This window comes from Anopheles bellator, chromosome 2, assembly GCF_943735745.2.
Source record: "Anopheles bellator chromosome 2, idAnoBellAS_SP24_06.2, whole genome shotgun sequence".
Taxonomy (NCBI): Eukaryota; Metazoa; Arthropoda; class Insecta; order Diptera; family Culicidae; genus Anopheles; species Anopheles bellator.
Window position 1 is genome coordinate 74,288,477 of NC_071286.1, and position 21,679 is coordinate 74,310,155.

Consider the following 21,679-nt stretch of genomic DNA (forward strand, 5'->3'; position numbering starts at 1 on the left):
TCAACCCAAGGAGGGAAAATAAATAAAGCTCATCGTGCGTCCGAGATCTCGTCTTTCCAGCTCGGTGGTCTCGGTGCTTAATTTCGCCACAGGCTCGGCCGACGCCCAACCTCAGCCCCTTTGCCCTCGCCATTAATTGCTGCGGGCGCACGAGGAGAGCAAGAAAAAAAAAAAAGAAAAACAGTTTTAATCTAGATTTTCTGCCAGTTTTTCTTCACGGTGCGGTCCAGAGAACCAGCGAACGCTCACTCATGGGCAGATTAACGTTCTCGTTCTAGCGTTCCCTGCGTTGCGGCCACGCTGGAAAATGATGGAAATACTCACGGTACTTTCGGTCGTTCAACCTTCACCGAACGGTGGGTCACGGGTTCGCCCGCCGGTGGCCAAACTTCTCTTTCGACTCCATAAATTCTGTCCCACCCGACTTGGGGAGCTGAGTGCACATCATTCTTCTGGCGCAGCGTACCATGAAAGATATTCGGGAACGAAACCTTTTAAAATTGGGGAATATTTTGACAACACTTATTCCCACACGAATTCCAGCCATCTTGGATGCGCCGGGAAGCGACTGTGCCCGGCCGAGCATTGACGCTCCAGCGGAGCCTGCTGCGATGTTGCTTCGTGCGCTTGAGTGCGTTTGAATTATTATTTTTGACAGCTTTAAAGTCTCTGACAGCCTACGGCCAGGCGAGAGATAGCATTCCACCACGCTTCGGAAGCGATCTCATAACGCCGCCAGCACCAACTCCGCAGCTGCTCCGAATGTCGCTAAGTAGTCACCGTTCGTTCCTTTACCGGTGGCTGACCTTCAACTTGAACTTGATTAACATATAACTCGGCGCGGTGTACCACGGCCACCTACAAGGGCCCTGACAACATGGAACTGGAATGCGCTCAATCAACGGGGTACGTGAGCTCGGATTTAGCTTGAAATCTGCAACTAATTACGCTCCACTTCGAACCGACTTTGGCATCGTCTTGACACCGTCCCGGGTAGGGATCGTCCTGACGGTCGGTCGGTGGCACGATTCTGTCTCCAATTAGCCCGCGGTTCGTGGGTCCAGTTCCGGAGCAGTACAGCATAATGTCGGAGCGAAAAAACCTTGAAACCATTATGCTAATGCCTCGTCTATGACCTTTACCTCGCACTCGTTTACTTTTTACTAACTCGTGATAGACTCATTAGACACTCCGACTCTGTCCTGATTCCGGAGCCCGATTCAGTAGTTAACGCAAACGTCTTCTTATTTTTCGCGTTCCAGATGTCCAGCGCAGATCGTCGCCGTCGGGGGAGATGGAACCGGCATCCATCCGGGCCCTCCAGCACACCGTTCGTTACCTCCCTTGCTGCCGTGCTGAGCGTCGCCAGTGCGCTCTTCTCGTCCACCTACAGCAGTCCCGTGTTCCCGTTTACGTCGTGTAAGTACGGCCGGACCACCGAAAAATGTCAGCCAGGACTCGGCTCGCGTAATGAATATTCATGTTTGCCATGGTGTTCGCGTGTTAAACTCGCGGCCCCGGACGAATTTGGACCCCCCCCCCCTTTCGTTTCAGTTGCGAAGATAGTAGTAGAACCGTTCTGTGGGCTCCCGTTACAATCGAGCCACATCACGTTCCCGAAACGGCATTTCGTAATATTTTATTGCAATAGTAAAAACTCAACTAGAGCGTGATTCGTAAACATCGTGGCACGCGTGTGGCACCGTCCCCGGTTCTAGTGCCGAATTTTAAAACACACAAACACCACCTCCGGTGAGGTGGCCAATCGGGGGGGAACAATAGTGTGGCCACAAACGGCGCATAAACGGTCAAGAACCGTTAGGAAACAGTTTCTACGACGGGACCGTCCGGCCGGCAGACAGACTGGACCGGGGCCCCTTGGGTACTTCTTCCCTGGCATCGTCACGCATCGCATTAGTAAACCGAAAGCCACTGAAACCGGTACTCGGCCCCGCTGGAGGAGCGAAAGTGAGCGTTTCCCGGACTCCCCGGGTTACCGGGTCCGAGTCCACTTCCTGGCCTGGCGGATTATTACGGAACTAGCCCGCCGGTAATGCGGTACCGTTTTGGGGAGTAGTGGTTTTATTTATTTGGTGGTTCCCGTTTTGATTTTCTTGTTGTTGGTTGGAACACGCGCCTTGTCTTTGATCCCCGTGTCGTCGTTCCACGTGGGGTGCGTTATGGAACGCCCGCTGATTCTCCCGTGACGCGTGGCCTTCCGGACTGGTCGATGCCGGTGGAATAATAACCACCCGACAGTAGCGGTTTATCGAGCTCCCTCGAGGGGTTGGTGTCAGAGGACTTTCGTATGGGAAGCTTCAAAGTAAGACCAGTAGCCAACCGACGACCGACCGGCACCGGAACATGCTGAGCGACGACGAAGTTCATCCTCAAATACTGTTTTGATATGTTGATGATGGCGATGATGGCAGCGATGATGATGATGGTAACATTAATGTTTACCAGCGAGAGACGCCCCACACGCCACTTTCTTTTCGAATTTTTGGATAAATTTCGAACACTTAGAATGTGTGCATGGAAAGTTTTCATGAGCTTCGAAGCCGTGCATGTAACATGCAAATGGCAGGTGGGTGTTACTGTTTGCTCCCCAAAGGCTCCATCGCTTAATAGCCGCAAGGATGGAGGCATTTAAAAGTTTCCTCATTCATGTACAGGGTCCTCCGTCTGAGTTTCTCTTCGGCGAGGCATTCCATCGCATTTAGCATGTGCAACTTTCGGACACAAAACAATCGCCCCGCGTGCCAGTTCCAGTGTGCCTTTGGAGTGAAAGTAATGCAGTCCGCTTGATAGAATGGCCCCCGTCCATCATCGTCGTGGCCCAAAATGGGAAAACGAAAACGAAACCAAAACGCTTGTTCGCTCCAAACAAAAGTCGTCGGGCGGAAGCTTCAGGTGACAGGTCCCCCGGTGCCAAGTGCAAAGAGAAATCCTTTCTCACGCCACCCATTTGGCCATTCGGCCATTTGTAGTGCAAACATAGAGTTCTGCGCCACTCTCCAGCGCCGTTCTCGTCGCCATTGTGGCCGTTGTGAAATTTCGATTTCACTCCAACCCATTGTTGAGTCGCCTGTTTTGGGTGCCTCTCCGCCTTAGCTTTTATCGCCCCAAACCCCCACGGAAAAGCTTGGCCTCCATTTGCGGCCCAATGTCCAGGTTGGGGGCTTATCACAATCGGCAGTGGCCGATCGGTGGCTGGTGGTTGGAAAATTTGCTCATTTCGTGGCAATTTCGTGCCGCGCTGGCCGCCATTCCAAGCCGCGGGCCTGAGGTCTGAAAGCTCACCCGGTTAGCCCCAATTGAGGTTACTGGCAAGACGGAAAGCGCCGCGACCGCGTATCATTTCTCCTTCGATCAGCAGCCGCCGCCATTAGCAGACACCGAGCATCAGGCTCGTAATTGAAACCGCCGGCTCCCGCGGCACGAGCCGAAGCACGAGCTGAGGACGGATCATCGTTCGGTCGTCTTTTTCCAGGTCACCGGGCTTCCCGCTTATTTGGGCAGATTTAAATTACTTTCTTCACTCTGATCTTCGGCCGGTCGCGAAGGTGCGAAAAGTTAGACCTCCCGATGCGAATGGCGGTGAAAGTAGACAATCGAACCCCCGGCTGCTGGTGGCGGTTCTAGGTGCGTTCCCTTTCGTTCGAACCCCGTGACAACCTGACGGCCGACTTTCCATCGATCAAATCCGGCCACGGGCACGGGTTAAACCGCCTTCGCTAATAATCCACGTTCGGCACAAGTTGGCGGGAAGAAACCGGATTTCGGACCACGCTGTAACGAGTTGTCATCGGCCGCCCCGAATTGTGTGGAGAAAGTGCTCGGGGGACGACAAATGTCACCCCCCGGGGGTGACGTCACGCGGTCTGGCGTGAGTCACACGCAAACCGAAAGCGCAAGTATCGCCCAAATTAACGCCGCATTCCTGTGGCCAGGTCTGCGATTGATCGACGTGCAAATCGCCGTGAATCTCACGGAGGGGGCGACCAAATAGTCGATGTAGGACACGGTTATTAATTGACAGGACTTTCTTTTGGAGAGTGTCGCGCTCGAAAACTGTCACTTTTCGACCTTAGGTTGACACTGGTCAGAGTCAAATTCTGGTTTCTGTTTGTCGCCAATTCATTTACCCGATACCGGATTCCCCACGGGAAGTCACCTTGGCGGAAAACCGCTGCTTCGTGACAACAATTCTAAATGGTCAGATACAGTAATTATCACGCCGGAGCCGGGCGGAATTTTACGCGGCGCGGTCGTGGAACTATTCCGGACCGGACTAGAGCCAGAGCCAGAACTATAAACCGCGGCTCTGCCATGAACTTGACTTTGTGAACCGGCGAAGCGAACCTCCAGCCGAGCCGCCGGAGGCAGGAAAAAGGAAGCCAGAAACGGCGACAGACCAATGACCAGAACGGAGCGCGACAGAACAGCAGAAGATCACACAGAAATCACCTTGTCTCAACATACGGAGCCCGGAGCCGACCATAAAAACCGACTACTGTTTCTCAAGTCCGGCCATTGCCATTGCTGTTTGGGTCACACGATCCCGAACCGGAATGGAGTGGCCGAAGAAACGGGTTTCGTTATGCAAACCCGCGCTCAGTTGGCTCAGTTTTGTCGCGCCAGCTCCAAGGGCACGGTGGACCTGAACCTGGACTGACAGAGCAATGGAAACAAACAGCGCCAATCCCGGACCGGACCATCGCTAGGTGACAGGTCGCCAGCGCCATTCGGAGAATCACCAGCGGTCGGAGTCACCATCTGACCTCGCCAAGGCGGAGGACAAGTCTCACGGATCAGTTCCGGTTTTGGAGCATTGTTTCGTGGTGCCAAGATCGCACCTTTCCAGATGGTGTCGATGACCACTCGAAGTAGCGGAGACGCCTCTCGACACCCAAAGTAAACACTCCTGGCAGGCAGCGCCGAATTTGGACCACGCCAGATGAATCGTTGTGACGAATGCGGAACAGTTGGAAAAGAAAGTGGCCAGCCCTGTCTTCGAGGGGGCCGTGAGTTGAAGAAAGTAAAAATCATGCTTCCCTTTCCCCGCGGTGCTCCGGTGCATTGGGACCACGGCGAGGAGCTGATTGCCTTGCCAGGGCCTAGTGCCTAGGTGTGGTCGCGCCCTGCCCAGTGAGCCCCAAACGCCCGAAAGCGGGGTAATTGTATAAGAATCATAAATCGAGGTAAACGATACCCGAGTGACCCACTTTGGGAGGGCTCCCGTTTGGGTTGTGGTCGGCCACGAGATATATATATGGCACACGGCACACGACGGCTCACAGCTTCCCCAATTTCGTATTCCACAGCGATGCCCGATTGCCCGAAAGTGGTCTATATTTGGCCCTTGCCTTGCCTCGCGGAGGTCTCTCTCACGTTTTTGGCGGCGGTGGCGGTAAAAGCGTTTCTAACGAAACGCAGGCATTAGGGGGGCCGGGGCCGGAGTCCGGGGGGGGTATGCAAATGGGATTGGCTATGCTTTCCGCGCGTTTTACGGGACACGGTGGAAGATTCGAGCGCCGGAGATATATGAATCGCCGGATCCGGTGTGTGGAGAAGAAACGTTGAAAACCCGTTGACCTAGTCCGCCGACGGAAGGCGGACTGTGGCCGGGAATGGATGGATTTAGGACCGGTCGGCCCCCCTTTGCACCAGGTTTGCGATGGCGCACGCGCCCTGGAATATGTAATTTCGGTGATAAAAGCATCCATCGGAGGGAAATGTTTGTTATCGAAACATTGGGATTTTAATTAAGATTTGCCAACGGTGGGAAGTGGTCCAGGTCGGTTCGACTGGCTTCCTGGAGGAAGCGAGTGAGAAGAACGAGCAGACGAACGGACCTTTCCTTCCGTATGCTAATCCTTGCGCTTGGCATCTAGTAGAGGGAGCCGACACTGACTTCACATGATTGAATGGGGATTACTTCGTTAGCTTGTCAGATGGAAGATCGCTCCTTAGGGACTTCCTAACCGATTGGTTTACCGAATCTCCTAACATGTCTGGAGTTTCTCTTGGGTAACAACTTGAAGCGCCTGTCTTACTTACTGGGGTGTCCAATAAGTTTTGCGATTCAATATCAGTAAAAAGATGGGTCGCTGAATTAAAACGTGGTCGAACAAGCCTTAAAGATAATCCACGTCAAGGACGTCGAAAAATACAGAATATCGTATTGGAAAATCGTCGAGTGACTGAAAGAAATTCGAAAGAAATCGAACAGGCTACGAAGGTTGTAATAGTCGAGCAGTACGAATTCGAGCAGGATAGCAGAGTCTAGTAGCACGGTCCAGCAAACGACACTCCTTCGACTAGTAGTCATTGAACATTTTTCTCCGCACAACGCACTTAACATAATACATCTCCCAATCACGAATATAAAATTGTGGAAGTTTAGTAATTTCTACAGAAACTTGTGCACGCATTGGAACAATGGAACAGAAACACATTCGAATGCAACTTTTCCGGCAAAATTTAGAGCTTTTTCGAAAGGATCCACTTCATTTAAAAAAAATCAACATCACTATAAATGAGACTTGGAACTATCACCATGATCCTGAGTCAAAATAAGAGGTTTAAGAGTAGGTATTCGGCCTGGTTATTCGGCTCCGAAACAAATTCGTGTCCAAAAATAGCCCAAAAAGGTGTTAGCATCAGTTTTTTGGGTAGCAAATGAAGCTTTGTTATTGGATTACTTGCAAACTGGATTATTGCTGTAACCCTTTAAAGCAGCTGAAGGAGAAAATTCGTGAAAAGAGAGCTGGTTTATAGAAGATTTTTTTTTTCATCAGGATACACCGTGTATAAAGAGCATTAACAAAAATCCAAGAATTAAAGTTCGAATTGGCGCATCTACCATATTAACCAAATTGGGCCCCTAGCGAATTCCATCTGTTTCAAAACCTTCGGTTTCAAGTTCCTTCCAATTTCATGCATTGAAAGCGTTTTACATTAAAGGCCGATGAGGCCGAATTTAAACACCTATCTAAGTGTAATTCAGAGACCCAGGCTTCAATAGTTGAATATGTTGATTGAATGATTGTAGATCAACATCACGTTCACTTAAACCTAGGCAACGTTTCCGTTCCGAAACACCAAAGAACCACTGTATTTCCTTAAGCAAATATGATCCGCGTCCTCCCCTTTGCCAAGATAAATAATAATAAATGTTTCCCGACTCTTGCGTGCGTTGCAGTTCAAGCGAGCAGAAACCTGCGGCACCTGCCGTGCGTGGTGCGCAACACGGGCGAGGAGGGCATCTGTATGTTCGCGATCGACTGCTTCAAATCGAACGGCACGCACCTGGGCGTGTGCATCGACAAGATCTTCTTCGGTTCCTGCTGCCAGGTGAACGTAAGTACCAACCCGAGGAGCGCCCTGTCTGCCCTTGCGCAAGCGCCACACGTAATCCTTCCGGTCTCTCGTACCCAGGACGACCGGTTACTGTTCGATCCCGACATAACGGATAACAGTATAGACCACAACTCGGTCGTCAACTTCCAGCACTTCCCGCCACCGTCTGTGATGAACACGCACCGCAAGCCGCCCCTGACCGAGACGCGGCTGCCCACGAGCCCCCGGCCCGGGAACGGCACCAAGTACGAGCTGGTGAGTAGCTCCTCGACCACCACCAGCCGGACGACACCGAAAAACGCGAACCGCAGAACGACGGCCGCGGCCACCACGAAGCGGCCGCTGAAGGTGCAACAGAAGGACGACGTGCAGACGACGACCGAGTACCAGGAGTTCACCACGTTCCAGTACGTGCAGAGCAGCAAGAATCCTGCCCAGCCACGGCCGCCTTCGCCGATGACCGCCAGCAGGAGACCCCCGGGACGTCCGACCAGTGCTGCCAGCAGCACCACGGCGGCGGCTCCCACCACCACGAAGCCGTACAAACACCGTCGTCCGGTGGCGAACAAAACGACCAGCACGGATCCGCCACCGACACTACTGCCCTCGACGACCCGCCGAGTACCGGTCGTGCCTTCCAGTCAGGTTACGCGCCTTCCGAACACCACGATCGTGTCACGCAAACCGCCCAGCTCCCTGGCGTCGACACAGACCACTTTTGCCTCGCGCAGACCAACCACGACACCCGGGACGACGGCGCATTCCCCACCGACCAAGACCGACTCGACAACGGCCGCCTCCTTTGTGCCTTTGACGCGACCCACGACGAACCGAAAGCGACCGACCGGGACGACTTTGGCGGATATTCCCGACACGACGACCCGGGCTCCTCGGCCCAGACCTAGACCTACCTCGCACGTGGCAACAGTTCCTGCCACTTCCCTAGATCACTTGATCGAAGCGCATCACCCCTCGACGGAGTCCGGGGCGCTGATCAACCGATCGACCTATCCCTCCACGACGGACAGGATCACCGAGGGAACGACACCAACCCCGACACCGACTCCTTCGACACAGCTCAACCCACTGACTTCCTCGACGGTGAAAGCTCCACCGGCTCCGGTTGCTTTCGGGAGCCCGGAAGATTTGGCCACCCTCGCCCGACCCGGGCTGGTCACGTGGAGCAGCATCCTGGAGGATGCGACGACCGAGCGGCCCAGCGGGAATCAAGGTAGGTGCTTGAACGATCTCACTCACGGGCCGCACGCCCTTAACACTCGCTCACTCGATCGTGCGTTCTGCAGGCCCCACCACGTCCAACAGCTGGATACTCATACAGACACTAACCCCGGAAGAGGTCATTGTTGCCAGTAATCTCACTAACCAGCATGAACCATCCCCATCAACCCAAGCGGCTCCACCGGCGGCCTCGGTCGAGGTGTCGTTCGCGCAAGACACCAAACTCCCGATCGAATCGCTGCTCCCGGAGGCGGCCTACGTCTACGACACGGTGCAGGAGGACATCGCCACCACCAACCAAACGGCGGCGACTCCCGACGAGCTGACGGTGCACTCGCAGGTGACGGCCTCGCTACCCCAGCTGCCCAAAACGACCCCTCCGCCGGTCAGCCTGGCAACGACCCAGAGTTCGACGGAGGCACAGAAGCCCATCGAAACGACATTAGCCGCAACGACTTCACCAACCGGGCCCTTTACATCCTCCGCCGCACCGACACTAACGACCGCCAGTGACATGGCGGTGGCGGCGAGCGTATCCGAACCGACATCCTCCTCATCATCCTCATCATCACCATCATCATCATCTAGCGAGGAATCTGGTAAATTGCATGGCTTTCCGTTTAATGGGCGAAGGAGGGTGCTACTAACTTCCGTTGGGACACCAGCGACGGCAGAGAGCAGTGCCGAGAGCGTTTAACTAGCAATTAGCCACTCGTACATTGTTGTCGCTTCCGAAGGTGGACCCAGTCCCGCGAAGGTTCAGATTGAAACGTAGCTTTGGGATACTGGAGCTCTGAGTCAGGGATTTGAGTAGAGAACCTTGCCATAGACTAACTCACTCGCTGTCACTCACGCAGGATCTTCGTCGACCACGGAATCGATCGGTAGCCGTGAAACGACAACGCCGGTGGACGAGCTGACCGAGGGCACGACCGAGACGAGCGGTGAAGAAGAGGAGGAAGGCAGTGGTAGCGAGGAAGAGGCGAGCGAAGAAGGTGAGGAGGAAGAAGAGACCGGAACGGGTAGCACCGAGGGCGGTGATGAGACGACCGATACGACAACGGCGACGACGACACCGTCGCCGACGCCGACGGTCACATACGTCATCGGAAGCACGGAAGAGGAGCACAAAGTGACGAACGAGAGCGTCACCAGCACGCCAGCTCCTACTTCGTCACCCAGCGCTGTGTCCTCGACCTCCGGGGTGGTACCGACGGCCTCCACCTTGTCACCGGTGACGATCGCCAATGTGACCAGCGGGAGTACCTCGCCATCGCCGTCAACGTCAGCCGAGCCGACCACCGGAATGCCTGTCAAATTCCCCGGCCAACCGGCAGCCAATCAGACGTCATCGCCAAGTCCTCCGACGACACAGACCACCCCGTCGCTGACGACGCTGGCCAACATTACCACCGACGGTGTGACGCTCGCACCGGACTTCCTGACCACGTCCACGCTGCCGTCGCTCGAGGGCATCGATTACCGAACAGGTGAGCACCCCAGACTCCCGACCCCGGGAACTGATAGTGCACCGGTCCACGACCGGTCGAAGATTATCTCATCACCCCACAGGGGCCACGCCGCACGTTATGTCTCATTACGGAGCCCCAGCACTCCCTTTTGGCCACAGTGCGCTCGGTTACGCCGTGGCTGTGGTCATAAAAATATAACATAAATAATTGATAATAGCATAAAACAATTTCAACCTTGAGTCGAGGCGAAGTTCAATGCTTCCAGCGCCTGCCGGTCACGAAGATCTCCCGCGCGCACGACGATCGACATTACTCTTCTTCACGGCCCCTTTGCTCTGTCATTACCACCACCGCTGCTGCTCCTCCGGCGAGCAAGTGATCCAGCATCCTGCCTAACGTCCGGCATCGGGCCACGTCGGGCCATCTTCGGCGCAGGAATTCTGCGCTTCGCCTCACCGAAGATCCTCGTGCCCTCGTGTTTACGACCGACACCGTGCTTCACCGTGCTGGGAAGTAACACACAAAAGGGGATAAGTTTTCAAAATCGATTACATCCCGGTCCGGACGAGGCCACCCCCCACGGGCTTTGTTATCGATGGTGCCGGGGCCGCGGCCGTGGCTTTTTGTATGCGACCAACAATGGCTCCCGATTGAATGATTGGTTGTTTTCATAAGTTTTCCATTCTGCGCTGTTTTGTGTGCTTAAGACGTTTTCTTAAACCTCCGGCTGCCATTCCATTTGGCAGATTGTTTTTGGGGTTGTCTTCTGGCGAGACACAAAGATGACCTCACTCGAGCTCTTTTTTGTTTCACGATGAATGAACAGATCCGACAGACCTCTGTTCGAATGTCTGACGTGTGATGAGTTTATTGATCCTGATTCTTGATAAATCTGAAATCAAGTCTCTTGATTCTGGATAAAATTGTTCATGCGAAGGCAACAATGGAGGATAAATATATTAGCAACTGAAGAACACTCGAGCAGTTTACTCATTCGAGCTTCGACTTTTACTCATTCGAGCAGTTTCGGGTAGACGAATAATGAAATATTGTAGAGTAGTTTTATTTTTATTTTGTCTAGCTTTTTCTACTTTTCAATATTACTTGAATTTAATAGTTTAAATATTTTGTCTAAATTTCAATCAATTCTGCCTGCCTTAAGAAAGAATCCTTCATAATAATTATGAACTCGTCACAAAAAAAAGTTGATCCAAATCGTCAAAATTCTAGCCCTCAGATTTTTTAAACATATGAATTCTTCAAAAAGGGTCCCAGCTCAGCCGAACCAAAAGGCTAACGGTTACCTTGTTACCTGAAACCCGTCTCGAATCCTGCTGATCCTCGGGCTCTTAAAGTACGGTTTAATCAACCTAACCGTCTGACTCTGACGCAGCACGCAAATATCAATCCATAAACCGGAGCGATCCGGACCAGAACCGCAGCCCCCTTGAAGCAGGCTCCTTCCCCTGGCCACGCACAGAACCCCCACCAGAGGGACAGGTTTTTCGGACTTTGGAATAAAATAAATTATTTGTATTCACTTAATGGTATCATTACTATCACGGAGCGGTAATGTTGATTTATTCCCAATCGTAGTGTGCTCTGCACGCACTCGTCATACTCGTGAGGGGCGCGCACATCGCAGCAACCCCGGGCACCGGTCCGAAGCTGCGCAGCATCCTCTCCGTCTCTCCGAGTAACCGCCGACAGGGCATTCACAGGTCGTTTGTTATCCGGTTTTCTGGGGGCAGCGTTTCTCGTTCTTGCTGCTGCCGTTGTAAAGTTGATTTTCGCCCGACACTTTTATGAGTCCGGCCGGGGAGGGGGAGTTTGGGGGGTCACGCCGGCCACCAGCTGGTTGGTGCCCTTGGGAACAGGAACCCCAGGATCGCGTGCATGTCTCTCCGATGTCCGATTTGTTGTCATGATTCGCGTCTTCTGCTCTTTTATGCCGTGTGAGCATTGTGTGGTGTGGCGCTGGTGGTTTATTGCACGACTGTAAACATTATGTAATTAATTGTTTTACTGTGTTGCGGGGCCACCCGACGATCGGCGATGATATGTTTTGGTACTCAAACACTCAATTGAGTCACCAATGTTGTGAGCTGGCGAATACATTTTATTTATTCTTTAGCGTAATTATAACCCTGCCCCGGTGCTGGCGCGTTGATATATTTATTTCTGCCGCGATAAATTACCTCGCGATGCGTGGATAATTTATCATCCTGGCCAGCCTCCGCAGGCGAATCCTGTGCCCGTACGAGTCCGGTCCTAGAGGTTGAGCATTCAATTTCTGCCAGCGCGCTGCAGCGTCGCGATTAACGCATGACAACGGTGGTGTGTTGATGTCCGCCGCGAATCGATCCTGCGCGCGGTCGCCGTCGAGATCCGTAAGCCGCACATAAACGCGGCTGTTGACAGGGAGAGAAAAATAAAGAACCCTGGGGTCCCTGGGCGCACCGAAGAGCAGCTAATTGCATCGTTACGCATGGGACGCGGACGATGCGTTGGTCGTCGCATCGTCTTATCCTCGCCCGCTCAATGCGTTCTAATGATAATCGTTTAGCCGGAGACGCAGGTCCCAGGGCTAGGAGCAGTGCCCACCAGAGAAGAGTGCTCCATTACACATTATGCACGGGTGTCGCTTCTTGCGCTGGCTCTCCGATTCGAAACGGCAGAACCCGAGACCCGAGAAGGTCCTTCGCGTCGTTGCTCTTCCCTCCACAAGCTGCGGATAAATTAATCTTCTAACATCAGCGTCACGCAGAGTAGCGCTGTCCCGGGCCAAGGTCAGCTCCTCCCGGGGATCCTGTGCGCCCGGCGATGCTCACCGATTAAAACTGGTTCCCACACTCGCGCTGTTGGCTCAACAACAATATTCCTTTGCGTACACACTCATGATCACCCGTAAAACCTTTATCACGATCGAGCCGCTCTGTGAGAGGATCATTTACAATTTTTATAGCCACATAATTACGATTCATTCATTGCCCGCTGCCGATCGGCTCGTTTCGATTCACTCATTACGACACGCAACCCACAGCAGCAGACCTCGGAATCCGGCTTCCGTTTCAAATACCTGTGTCATTCTCTGTCCTCTGCAGTTTGTGGTAAAAGGATGTTCCCGGAGCCGCGCATCGTCGGTGGCACGAAGGCGGCCTTCGGGCGGTGGCCGTGGCAGATATCGCTGCGTCAGTGGAGAACCTCGACCTATCTGCACAAGTGTGGCGCTGCGCTACTCAACGAAAACTGGGCCATCACGGCGGCGCACTGTGTGGACAAGTAAGTGGCGTCTCGAAATTCCTCACCAGAAGACCGAAGATCACTCAACACCCTTTTCCCCCACAGTGTGCCACCCTCGGACCTGCTGCTGCGCTTGGGCGAGTACGATCTGGCCCTCGAGGAGGAACCTTACGGCTACCAGGAGCGACGCGTGCAGATTGTGGCCTCTCATCCCCAGTTTGACCCGCGGACGTTCGAGTACGATTTGGCACTGCTGAGGTAATGGTCCCGTCTGGTCTAGAAACGAATCCTAGCGGAGACTAACGAGTTATCGCCCTGATTGCAGGTTCTACGAACCCGTCGGCTTCCAACCAAACATCATCCCCGTCTGTGTGCCGGAGAATGACGAAAACTTCATCGGCCGGACTGCCTTCGTTACCGGCTGGGGTCGTCTCTACGAAGGTACGCTCGGTGACATACGGACCGTCAGTAGACTAACACACCCTGTTCGGCTGTTTCAGATGGACCACTGCCGAGTGTCCTGCAGGAGGTTACCGTACCGGTGATCGAGAACAAGATTTGCGAAACGATGTACCGGAGCGCGGGCTACATCGAGCACATCCCTCACATCTTTATCTGTGCCGGCTGGAAGAAGGGAGGCTACGACTCCTGTGAAGGTAAAAGGAACCTCAGGCTCACGGCGATACGATTTCTAACGGCCCACTTTTCGCAGGTGATTCCGGTGGTCCGATGGTCATCCAGCGCCCGGATAAGCGATTCCTGCTGGCCGGTGTCATTTCGTGGGGCATAGGCTGTGCCGAGCCGAACCAACCGGGCGTCTACACCAGGATATCCGAGTTCCGAGACTGGATCAATCAGATACTGCAGTTCTAGGGCGTGTACCTACCAGCCACTGGAATGTAGTTGTTGATGTTTCATACGTACTCACTTTTGATGGGTTCCTGACCGACCGGCCGGCTACCGATCGCTGAACCAGCGACGTGCGGCTCACTCTTTTTCTGGGGGAACAGTAGAATTTAATGCGTTTTGTTGGGGTACTCTTCTTTCCAGGCGGTCTTTCGCTCAAAGCATCCACCCAGTGAGATAGGATTTAGTGGATTTACTCCGCCCTGCTTGGCGCGATACTCTGACTAATGCCGAATGGGAAATTGGGAAAATGGGAAGGATCCTTTTTCGGGGGGGGATGAATCGTCCGAATAGAGTCCGAACTAACTCAAGTGATGGATGGAGACGATAAAGAAGAGTTTTAATTATTGTATGTTGTGATAAACGATGCGCCGGGAGGAATGTTTGAATGTGGCTGATTCTAAAGGGTGCACGCGTGAACCGAGTGAACGAGGCGAAGCTAGTGTTACGAAAGTTATTGCTAGATAGATATTATTTTGCAATTAAAGTACACGCTAGTGTGTAGGTGACTCTATTTATTTATTTATGTTTCCCAGTAGGATACTTTCGGATGGGGACAAACCAGGCGTAACATGAAGCATAAATCGGACTATTCAGAGAATTCAGAGTGTGACACAAAGAAATATCGACAAAGGTGCTACAGACGGATAGAGAGAGAAAGAGAGAGAGAGAGAACTTAGAAAAACTTCGTATGCATCATCCGTTAGCGTTCGTTAAGAGGTTGCATCCGAATGCGCAGCGTGACGTGTAAATATTTTAATGTTAGCGAACAAAACAACACCATTCATTTCGAACAATCTTATTTAATTGCAACTGTAACATAGTTTCGAATAAATATTTTAAAAACAACCTAACCTCGGGGGGAACTTTCTTCACTAGGGTTTGTAAACTGCACTAAGTATGAAGAATTTTTATCCATTATTTCAATGCTACTCAAGGCTCAATTCAAATTACGCAACTGAAATTTAATGGACGAATTGGCTTCTTTATGGCAGTTTTAAAGGTAATAATAGTTTTGCAACTAAATCGTCGTCCTGAATAAATATTGCCCACCAAACCGGAAATTCGCGCATTCGATTCCTTCATTATCGGCTCTGCGCCCTAATCACTACTAAACCCCTAAATGTATGCAATTTGTCAAACAACCGAAAAGCTTTCAAATGAGCGCTTTGCTGATGATAAATTGAATGCCGGAAACCGTTATTGATTCTGGTTGGCTGAGAAATCTGATATTTTAGTAATGGAATTCAGTTTTTCTGGTTCGTCCGCAGATCATCCGTCTGCACTGTATCAATTAATCGGTTTCTGATGCGAAAGACAACCGTTCGAACCCTGACCGTTGAGTGCAAAACTTTAAGTTTGGCAATTATCGTAAGTCTCTGTCCTACAGTAATGATAAATAAACAGTAATGTTTTCAATTGTTTGTCTGCACTTTGCATTAAATACGCAAACGCGATTTGTGTTGTTACTGCTAGCTGCTTTTAAAACTGCAGATCACCGGTTTCGGGTGATCATGAAACTTTTCAAATGTTACGTAGCTTAAGTTGAAGAAAATAAATTAAGATAATATCCTTTCCGGAAGTAAATCATGAAGCCGTTCAAAACTTCCGCTTTACAGTTCACAGGTAAATCTGATCACAGTTTGTGTTTCCCGTGGACTGTGAATACGTTCGAAAGGAAAACTTTCGTTTGGCAACAGAAACAAAAGCGCTCCGTCACCCAGACCGATCGGGGCCGAAAATAGGAACGACAAATAAATGCGGCTCATCGATTGACGGATTGCCGGAGTGGTTCTCTTCGCGCTCACCCCACACACGGATGGTAATTTCCGGGACCCCCAGAGGAAAGTAGGCAAATCAGCGGCCCGACAGACGAAAAGGCCAGGTGGAAAATCAAAATTACACACGAAAAAACCATTACCGATTCCGTCTGTTGACACTATCGTGGACCGTGGACCGCGAAGCTGCGTGAGGATTTCACTGTCACCGGCGCATTAGCCTGAGACGCGCTATCGACGGCGCACCGCACTATCGGCCGCGGTTAATGGTGAAAACGATAGTTAAAAGTAACATGCTTGTGTGCTTCGTATTTCCCCCCGTCTTATTTTGGGGCGGGCCGTTTCGTCTACCCAAGAAAGTGACAGATTTTAATGGCCATTGACGACTCGGAATCAACGACGGGGGCCACGTTCCGATGGGCGGACTAAGACAAATGGGTCATTTCTTTCTCGCCAAACGTGTGAGCCACTTTCGCGGGTTTAGAATTAGTTTTCTGACTAAATGCTACGCCTGGCATCCCTATTAAATCAGTCAAAACACTTTACGGGCTGTCAGGCGCGGCCAACCTTCCGTCCAATTTTCGCCTGCAAACATCGGTGCTTTCGTCTATCATTTTGACATTTCTCTGACGTCGGCGCGAGAAATTTGGTAATTCACCGCGAGACGGACGCGAGACACTTTTTTTTGGGCTGGGGCCATCGTTAAAAAAGGGCCAAGTGAAATTAGCCCGACTCGATGCCGTGCTCGAGCACGTTTCTTTCGATTTTCCGGAAATCAAGATGCTACACGACTTTCGTGGCCACGGCTCGAAGAAAGGCCCCGATTGGGGCGTGAGCGTAACTCACGAGCCCCCCGAGCGCGCTTCCCGGAAGAACCGGAACGGACGCCAACGGCCCATTACGAAGCGTGTCAAGTGAACGCGCAGCGGAGCACATGTGACGCTCCGGATTCACGGAGTGGTCGGTCGGAAAGTGAAACTAGCTACTTGTCGTGCACTCCTCCGCTCGCGGCCCGCGGCCAGCCAAAAGCCCTTCGCCCAGAAGGACGATCGGTTCTGTAAGAAAAGCGGGTTTTTGTCTTTCTCAAGTGCAACTTTCCCAACCTCTTCAGCGGTGTGGAATTTCGAGAGAAGGTAAACGTTTCGGAAGATCTTCTAGCGAACGAAACCGATCGTAAAAGCGAACCAAGCCAAGGATGATGATGGAACGCTTTCTCTGAATGTGGACGGAATGTGTCACTTTGGGTCGTAGCACACCGAAAATCGGATCACGGCCAATAAATGGTGTTTATTCATAAGTGGAGCCGAATCACGTTTATTGCATTACCCGTTCGGTGTACCCTTTTTGGGGAATCAACACTCGCCGTTATTAGACGATCGGCTCTCTTGATCGGCCTGAGAGGGGGCCCCTGGGAGCGATTCGCGAAATGTGTTCCCCCAATCATCACGCCTCCGAGCACTGGGCTCAATTAGCGATCCAATTTTCCGCCACCGAAATCCGTTTAAGATCTGCCCCGCCCGTTTCGGCGGGGGTATCGATGCTCTCGATCGATATCATCGCCCGCTAAACCGGTATTTACCTTTCCAACGTTTATGCTCCACCCAAAGTGTGGCCCCGGGAACGTTTGCCGGGCGGCTGAAATCGATTGCGAAATATTTGGAACAGAGCGAATTCATGTTTGCCACCGTGACGCGTATTATGAAACGTGAACTAATTTCGAATTCTTGTTCAATATTCTGGCGTTCCAATTTTTATGAATTGGAGGTAGCCCCGGGCGCGTGTCATCGAACCGTGTGCGGTAGCATAACATCGGTGGCCGATGAAAAACAAACGATGCTGGTGCACTTCTAGAGTGTGCCACTCGACGCATTTTTGCCTCGCACTCGCCTAAGGTAAAAGGTTCAGGCGAAAGTAAATATTTGCATAAAGCCGAAGGGTGCACGAGCGCGCGCGCGATTCGATGTTGTTGATGCAAATTTATCACAAATAATACCCCCCCACACACAAAGGTGAGGGCCATTATCGGTGCATCGCACACCAGGAGCACCACATTGCACCGGATGCACCGGGCGCGCTTCTTTATGGGCAACCCGTTAACCACCTCGATGGCTTTCGATTTTTATGCTTCTTCTCTTCGCGCGCCACGGGAGTCGTTGCCAGTGCATACTGGCCACAATGGTGGCAAGCGTTTTCCCAGCATTGCAAGCATTGCATTTGCATCGGGCATTGGTTTGCGGTTCCCTGTGGGCCCCACGAGACACAAAGACGCGGGAGTATTTACTTCACACCTCTTCAAAGCAAATACTTTTCCGGCGAAGCGGCCTGCAGTTCGCAGATCGTCGGGATGCTGTGTCCGATAACATTTACCGTAGATAACGGGTATTAAGACCCAGCTTTTTTGCAAAAAAAATTCAGTCTAAAATCCAGGGGAGTCATAATAGGTGTAGTCAGCGACTCGGCTTGCTGGATTAACCGGTTAATGCTTGGCTGATGGCACCAAGTTGCCTCCACTTTTAATCTTCAAACGTAGAACCCTGCCTAAGGACAAAATCCCCACAGGAGTATTGATTCATGTTCATTCTAAGGATGGATAGACCGGCAAGGCATGGATTTGTGGTTTGATAAGGTATGGTTTAGGCAACCTGGCGGCCTGTTGAAGAAGAATTCTCTTTTGGTTGTGATCAGTTTAGAGGGCATATGACGGAAAAATTAAAGCAAAAGGCTAAGGAACTGAGAACCCAGTTAGCAGTCATTCCAAGTGGTCTCACAAGTCAATTCCAACCTCTTCATATCAGTATCAATAAACCTTTAAAGGCAAATATGAAGGAGAAGTGGACCAAATGGATGAGTGAATCTGACACAAACTTAACTCCATCAGGCCTGTTGAAGAGGCCAACAATCTCACAAGTCTGCCAGTGGGTGAAAACTTCATGGGATGCCATCAAGAAAGATGTTATCATCAAATCATTTAGAAAAGCAGGTATTAGTAATGCATTAGATGACTCTGAGAATTATGCTATTTTTGCCCAAAGTGATTTCTCAGACACAGATTATGATGACATGGAGTAAATAGCTAGAAAACTGGTTAATCGATGTTTGGAAATAGAAGATATGTTTGAGACTGAAGAATTTCATAATTTCTATGACGAATGAGTTATAAAAAAATCGTTAAAAAATAAAAATAAAGTAATTTAGGATTGTTTTAAATTTTTGCTCTAAAAATAAGGTGGATCTTAATAGATCTAGGGTCTTAATACCCGTAATCTACGGTACTTTAAAGCCCAGCAGCGCACTATCGAAAACACAAAAATTGCACATCAAGAAAATTTAAATTAAGGAGCAGAAAAAGGCCGAAAAAAGTTCCACTTCCGGTCCACGGGCCGAAACGAAACCTCCCCCGGAGAAAATGGTTTGTCCACATCGAATCGAAAGCTGCGCGTATGTCGCGTGGAGGAAACATTTATGGGTAATTGAAATCTCAAACAGAAACACAAACAAGCTGCCGGACGGTCCGGCCGGGGGCCGGTGAAAACGACGGCCGCCGGTTGACAATAAAAGTCAAACAATGTCGCCGTCATTACCTGTCAAATGGTCACATTTTCCACGACAGCATCTCGCGAACCCTGTCCCGCGAGCGTGTTCCAGCCGAGAAAGGGATGAAGCCGTGTCGGTTTCGGAATAATGTTATTAGCCGATGGGACGCCTGAAAGGGAAAGTGCATTCGATTCCCGCCGGACGTTCCCGCAACGAAGGTAATGTGTTTCCGTGGACCATTGAGCACGATGGCCACTTGTGGCCGTTTTCCTTTTTTCGCTGAGTGTGGAAACCACACTCGATGTCTTGGTCCGGTGTTTTATGCGTTTTCGTTCGGGCAGCATTTAAATGACACTCGCGGTATGTGGGTTTCGAATCGGAACACATTGCAGCCCACGCAGAAGGGTCAGAATCCGACACCGGGTCCAACGGAACTGGAGTAAGGAAACTCGTTCTACGATCGGCGTATTCTGCATCCCGCCAGGTTAACGGATCGAGAAAAAAACGGTACACTTTCTCCGGCGCGCTGTAGGTTCGGTTTATATGCACTGAAAAACGGTTCAATTGACTCCAATCCATCCCGTGGCTGGATGGGTTGGAGCTCGCTTTTCCATTTCCCGGCAACGGCCAGCCCGGGCACTCGTTGGGGCAGAAAATTCCCGCATTTTCCTGCTGTTTATGCACCACATACGGGCTGGCGTCATTGTCGTAAATATAAACGCCAACATTCGCTGTCGCCGTGCCTAACGAACACGGTTCGTTTAATTCGGATGGGTTAATATGTTGGGGCTGATGTTACGAGGCCGAAGGTTGGTTTGGGAAGAGAAAATCCGCGACCGAGACTAAGGCTGAGAGTATAAATTTAAGAAACGTGTGCTCCAACAACTGGCACACGCTGGCTGGCTCGGTCATAAATCGGCAGAACGCGGCGCACGACGGGCCAGCCACGATCGATCACGATCGGTGAAACGCAATATAGGGCACTGGTTCACGGCGTGTGCATCCTGGCAGACAGCTCTCATTGCGAATGGCCGCACATTGCCGTCGGGTGGGGATCAGTTTCATCGATTGGGCGGGTTGATAGGGACCGCCCAGGGTTCGTTAAACTTGCCGAACGACAATTAAATAAACTATTTAGCAATATTTTGCATGATTTTAAAATAAATAAAAATAAATAAATCATTTGTGAAACATTTAAACGGCAGTTGAATCGTGAATGACTGTGACTATGAATTCATTCTCGTGAATTCATTATTGGCCCTTTTGAATTCGATTTTAGACGAGGTGACCTGTTCAAAACGTATGTGGAATTTAGCGTTTTTTTAACAAATTGTTTATTTATTTATGAATCTATGTTTGGTTCTCTTCAAAGTCATCTCCAGCAGATATCTGATACACTTGTACCAATCTTTTTAACAATCCTCGAAGAGCTTAAAAAAATCATTTTTGCTGATCTTGTTCAGCTCACCCTTCGATGCCGTCTTGATCTCCTCGATCGTGGCGTAGTGTCGTAAAAAAGTTACAGGTGGCCAGATTTGGCGAATACGGTGGATGTGGCTTGTCTTGTTTATTACCAGAAATTCACACTCAACTTTCAGCTAATATTTTGTATTGACCGTTCGACCCTGTGGCAAGAACTCATGATGTACCATGCCGGAGAAAAATGATGCAAATTTATGTATTGGCAAAAGAAAACAGTCAACGAGTAACATAGCCTAATTGACAATAATGAGCTTAACTTAGCACTTACAACTAAACTAATCACAACTGATGAATCGCAAACGCAGAAGCAGGTAATCGGTAGTTTCAAGGAAACATACACGAAAGTAACATGGACGAAACATTTACTAAGAGGACATGAAAGCAAAAACATCACGACACTGATCAAGGGACATGTCAAAGTCAAGAACCGACGAGTAATTTTTATACGTACGGCAGAAGGCAAGTAATGGGTCATTATGTCCGGTGAAGCAGGAGCAGAAAAGATCAGTCGGACAAGGAATGTCGATGAGTCAATGCGTGAGGTCAGGATCTTAAAAGCGAAAACGGCTTAAGGCGATCGTCTGCGATACTCGAGTGATCGTAGCCCAAGTAGAAGGCAACGCGTTTTATAATTAGGTAGTCGATCAGCTGCGTATACGA

The 21,679-nt window shown here is 50.9% G+C and overlaps 2 protein-coding genes across 2 annotated transcripts in view; both read left to right on the forward strand.

The window, feature by feature from the left end:
• The first annotated feature begins 1,343 nt into the window (after window positions 1–1,343).
• LOC131208038 (serine proteinase stubble) lies at window positions 1,344–14,192 on the forward strand. The gene is made up of 10 exons (XM_058200680.1): window positions 1,344–1,419; window positions 7,208–7,365; window positions 7,444–8,596; window positions 8,670–9,203; window positions 9,462–10,094; window positions 13,181–13,358; window positions 13,425–13,577; window positions 13,645–13,760; window positions 13,820–13,975; window positions 14,032–14,192. The coding sequence occupies exons 2-10, from the start codon at window positions 7,276–7,278 to the stop codon at window positions 14,190–14,192; spliced, it is 3,174 nt and encodes a 1,057-aa protein (XP_058056663.1). The 5' UTR covers window positions 1,344–1,419; window positions 7,208–7,275.
• A 1,622-nt stretch (window positions 14,193–15,814) lies between these two features.
• Window positions 15,815–21,679, forward strand: part of LOC131208039 (serine protease filzig) — a 34,201-nt gene continuing 28,336 nt past the window's right edge. The window contains exon 1 of the mRNA XM_058200682.1: window positions 15,815–15,851. Within this exon, the coding sequence (XP_058056665.1) occupies window positions 15,815–15,851 (37 nt within the window). The remainder of the gene's footprint in view (window positions 15,852–21,679) is intronic.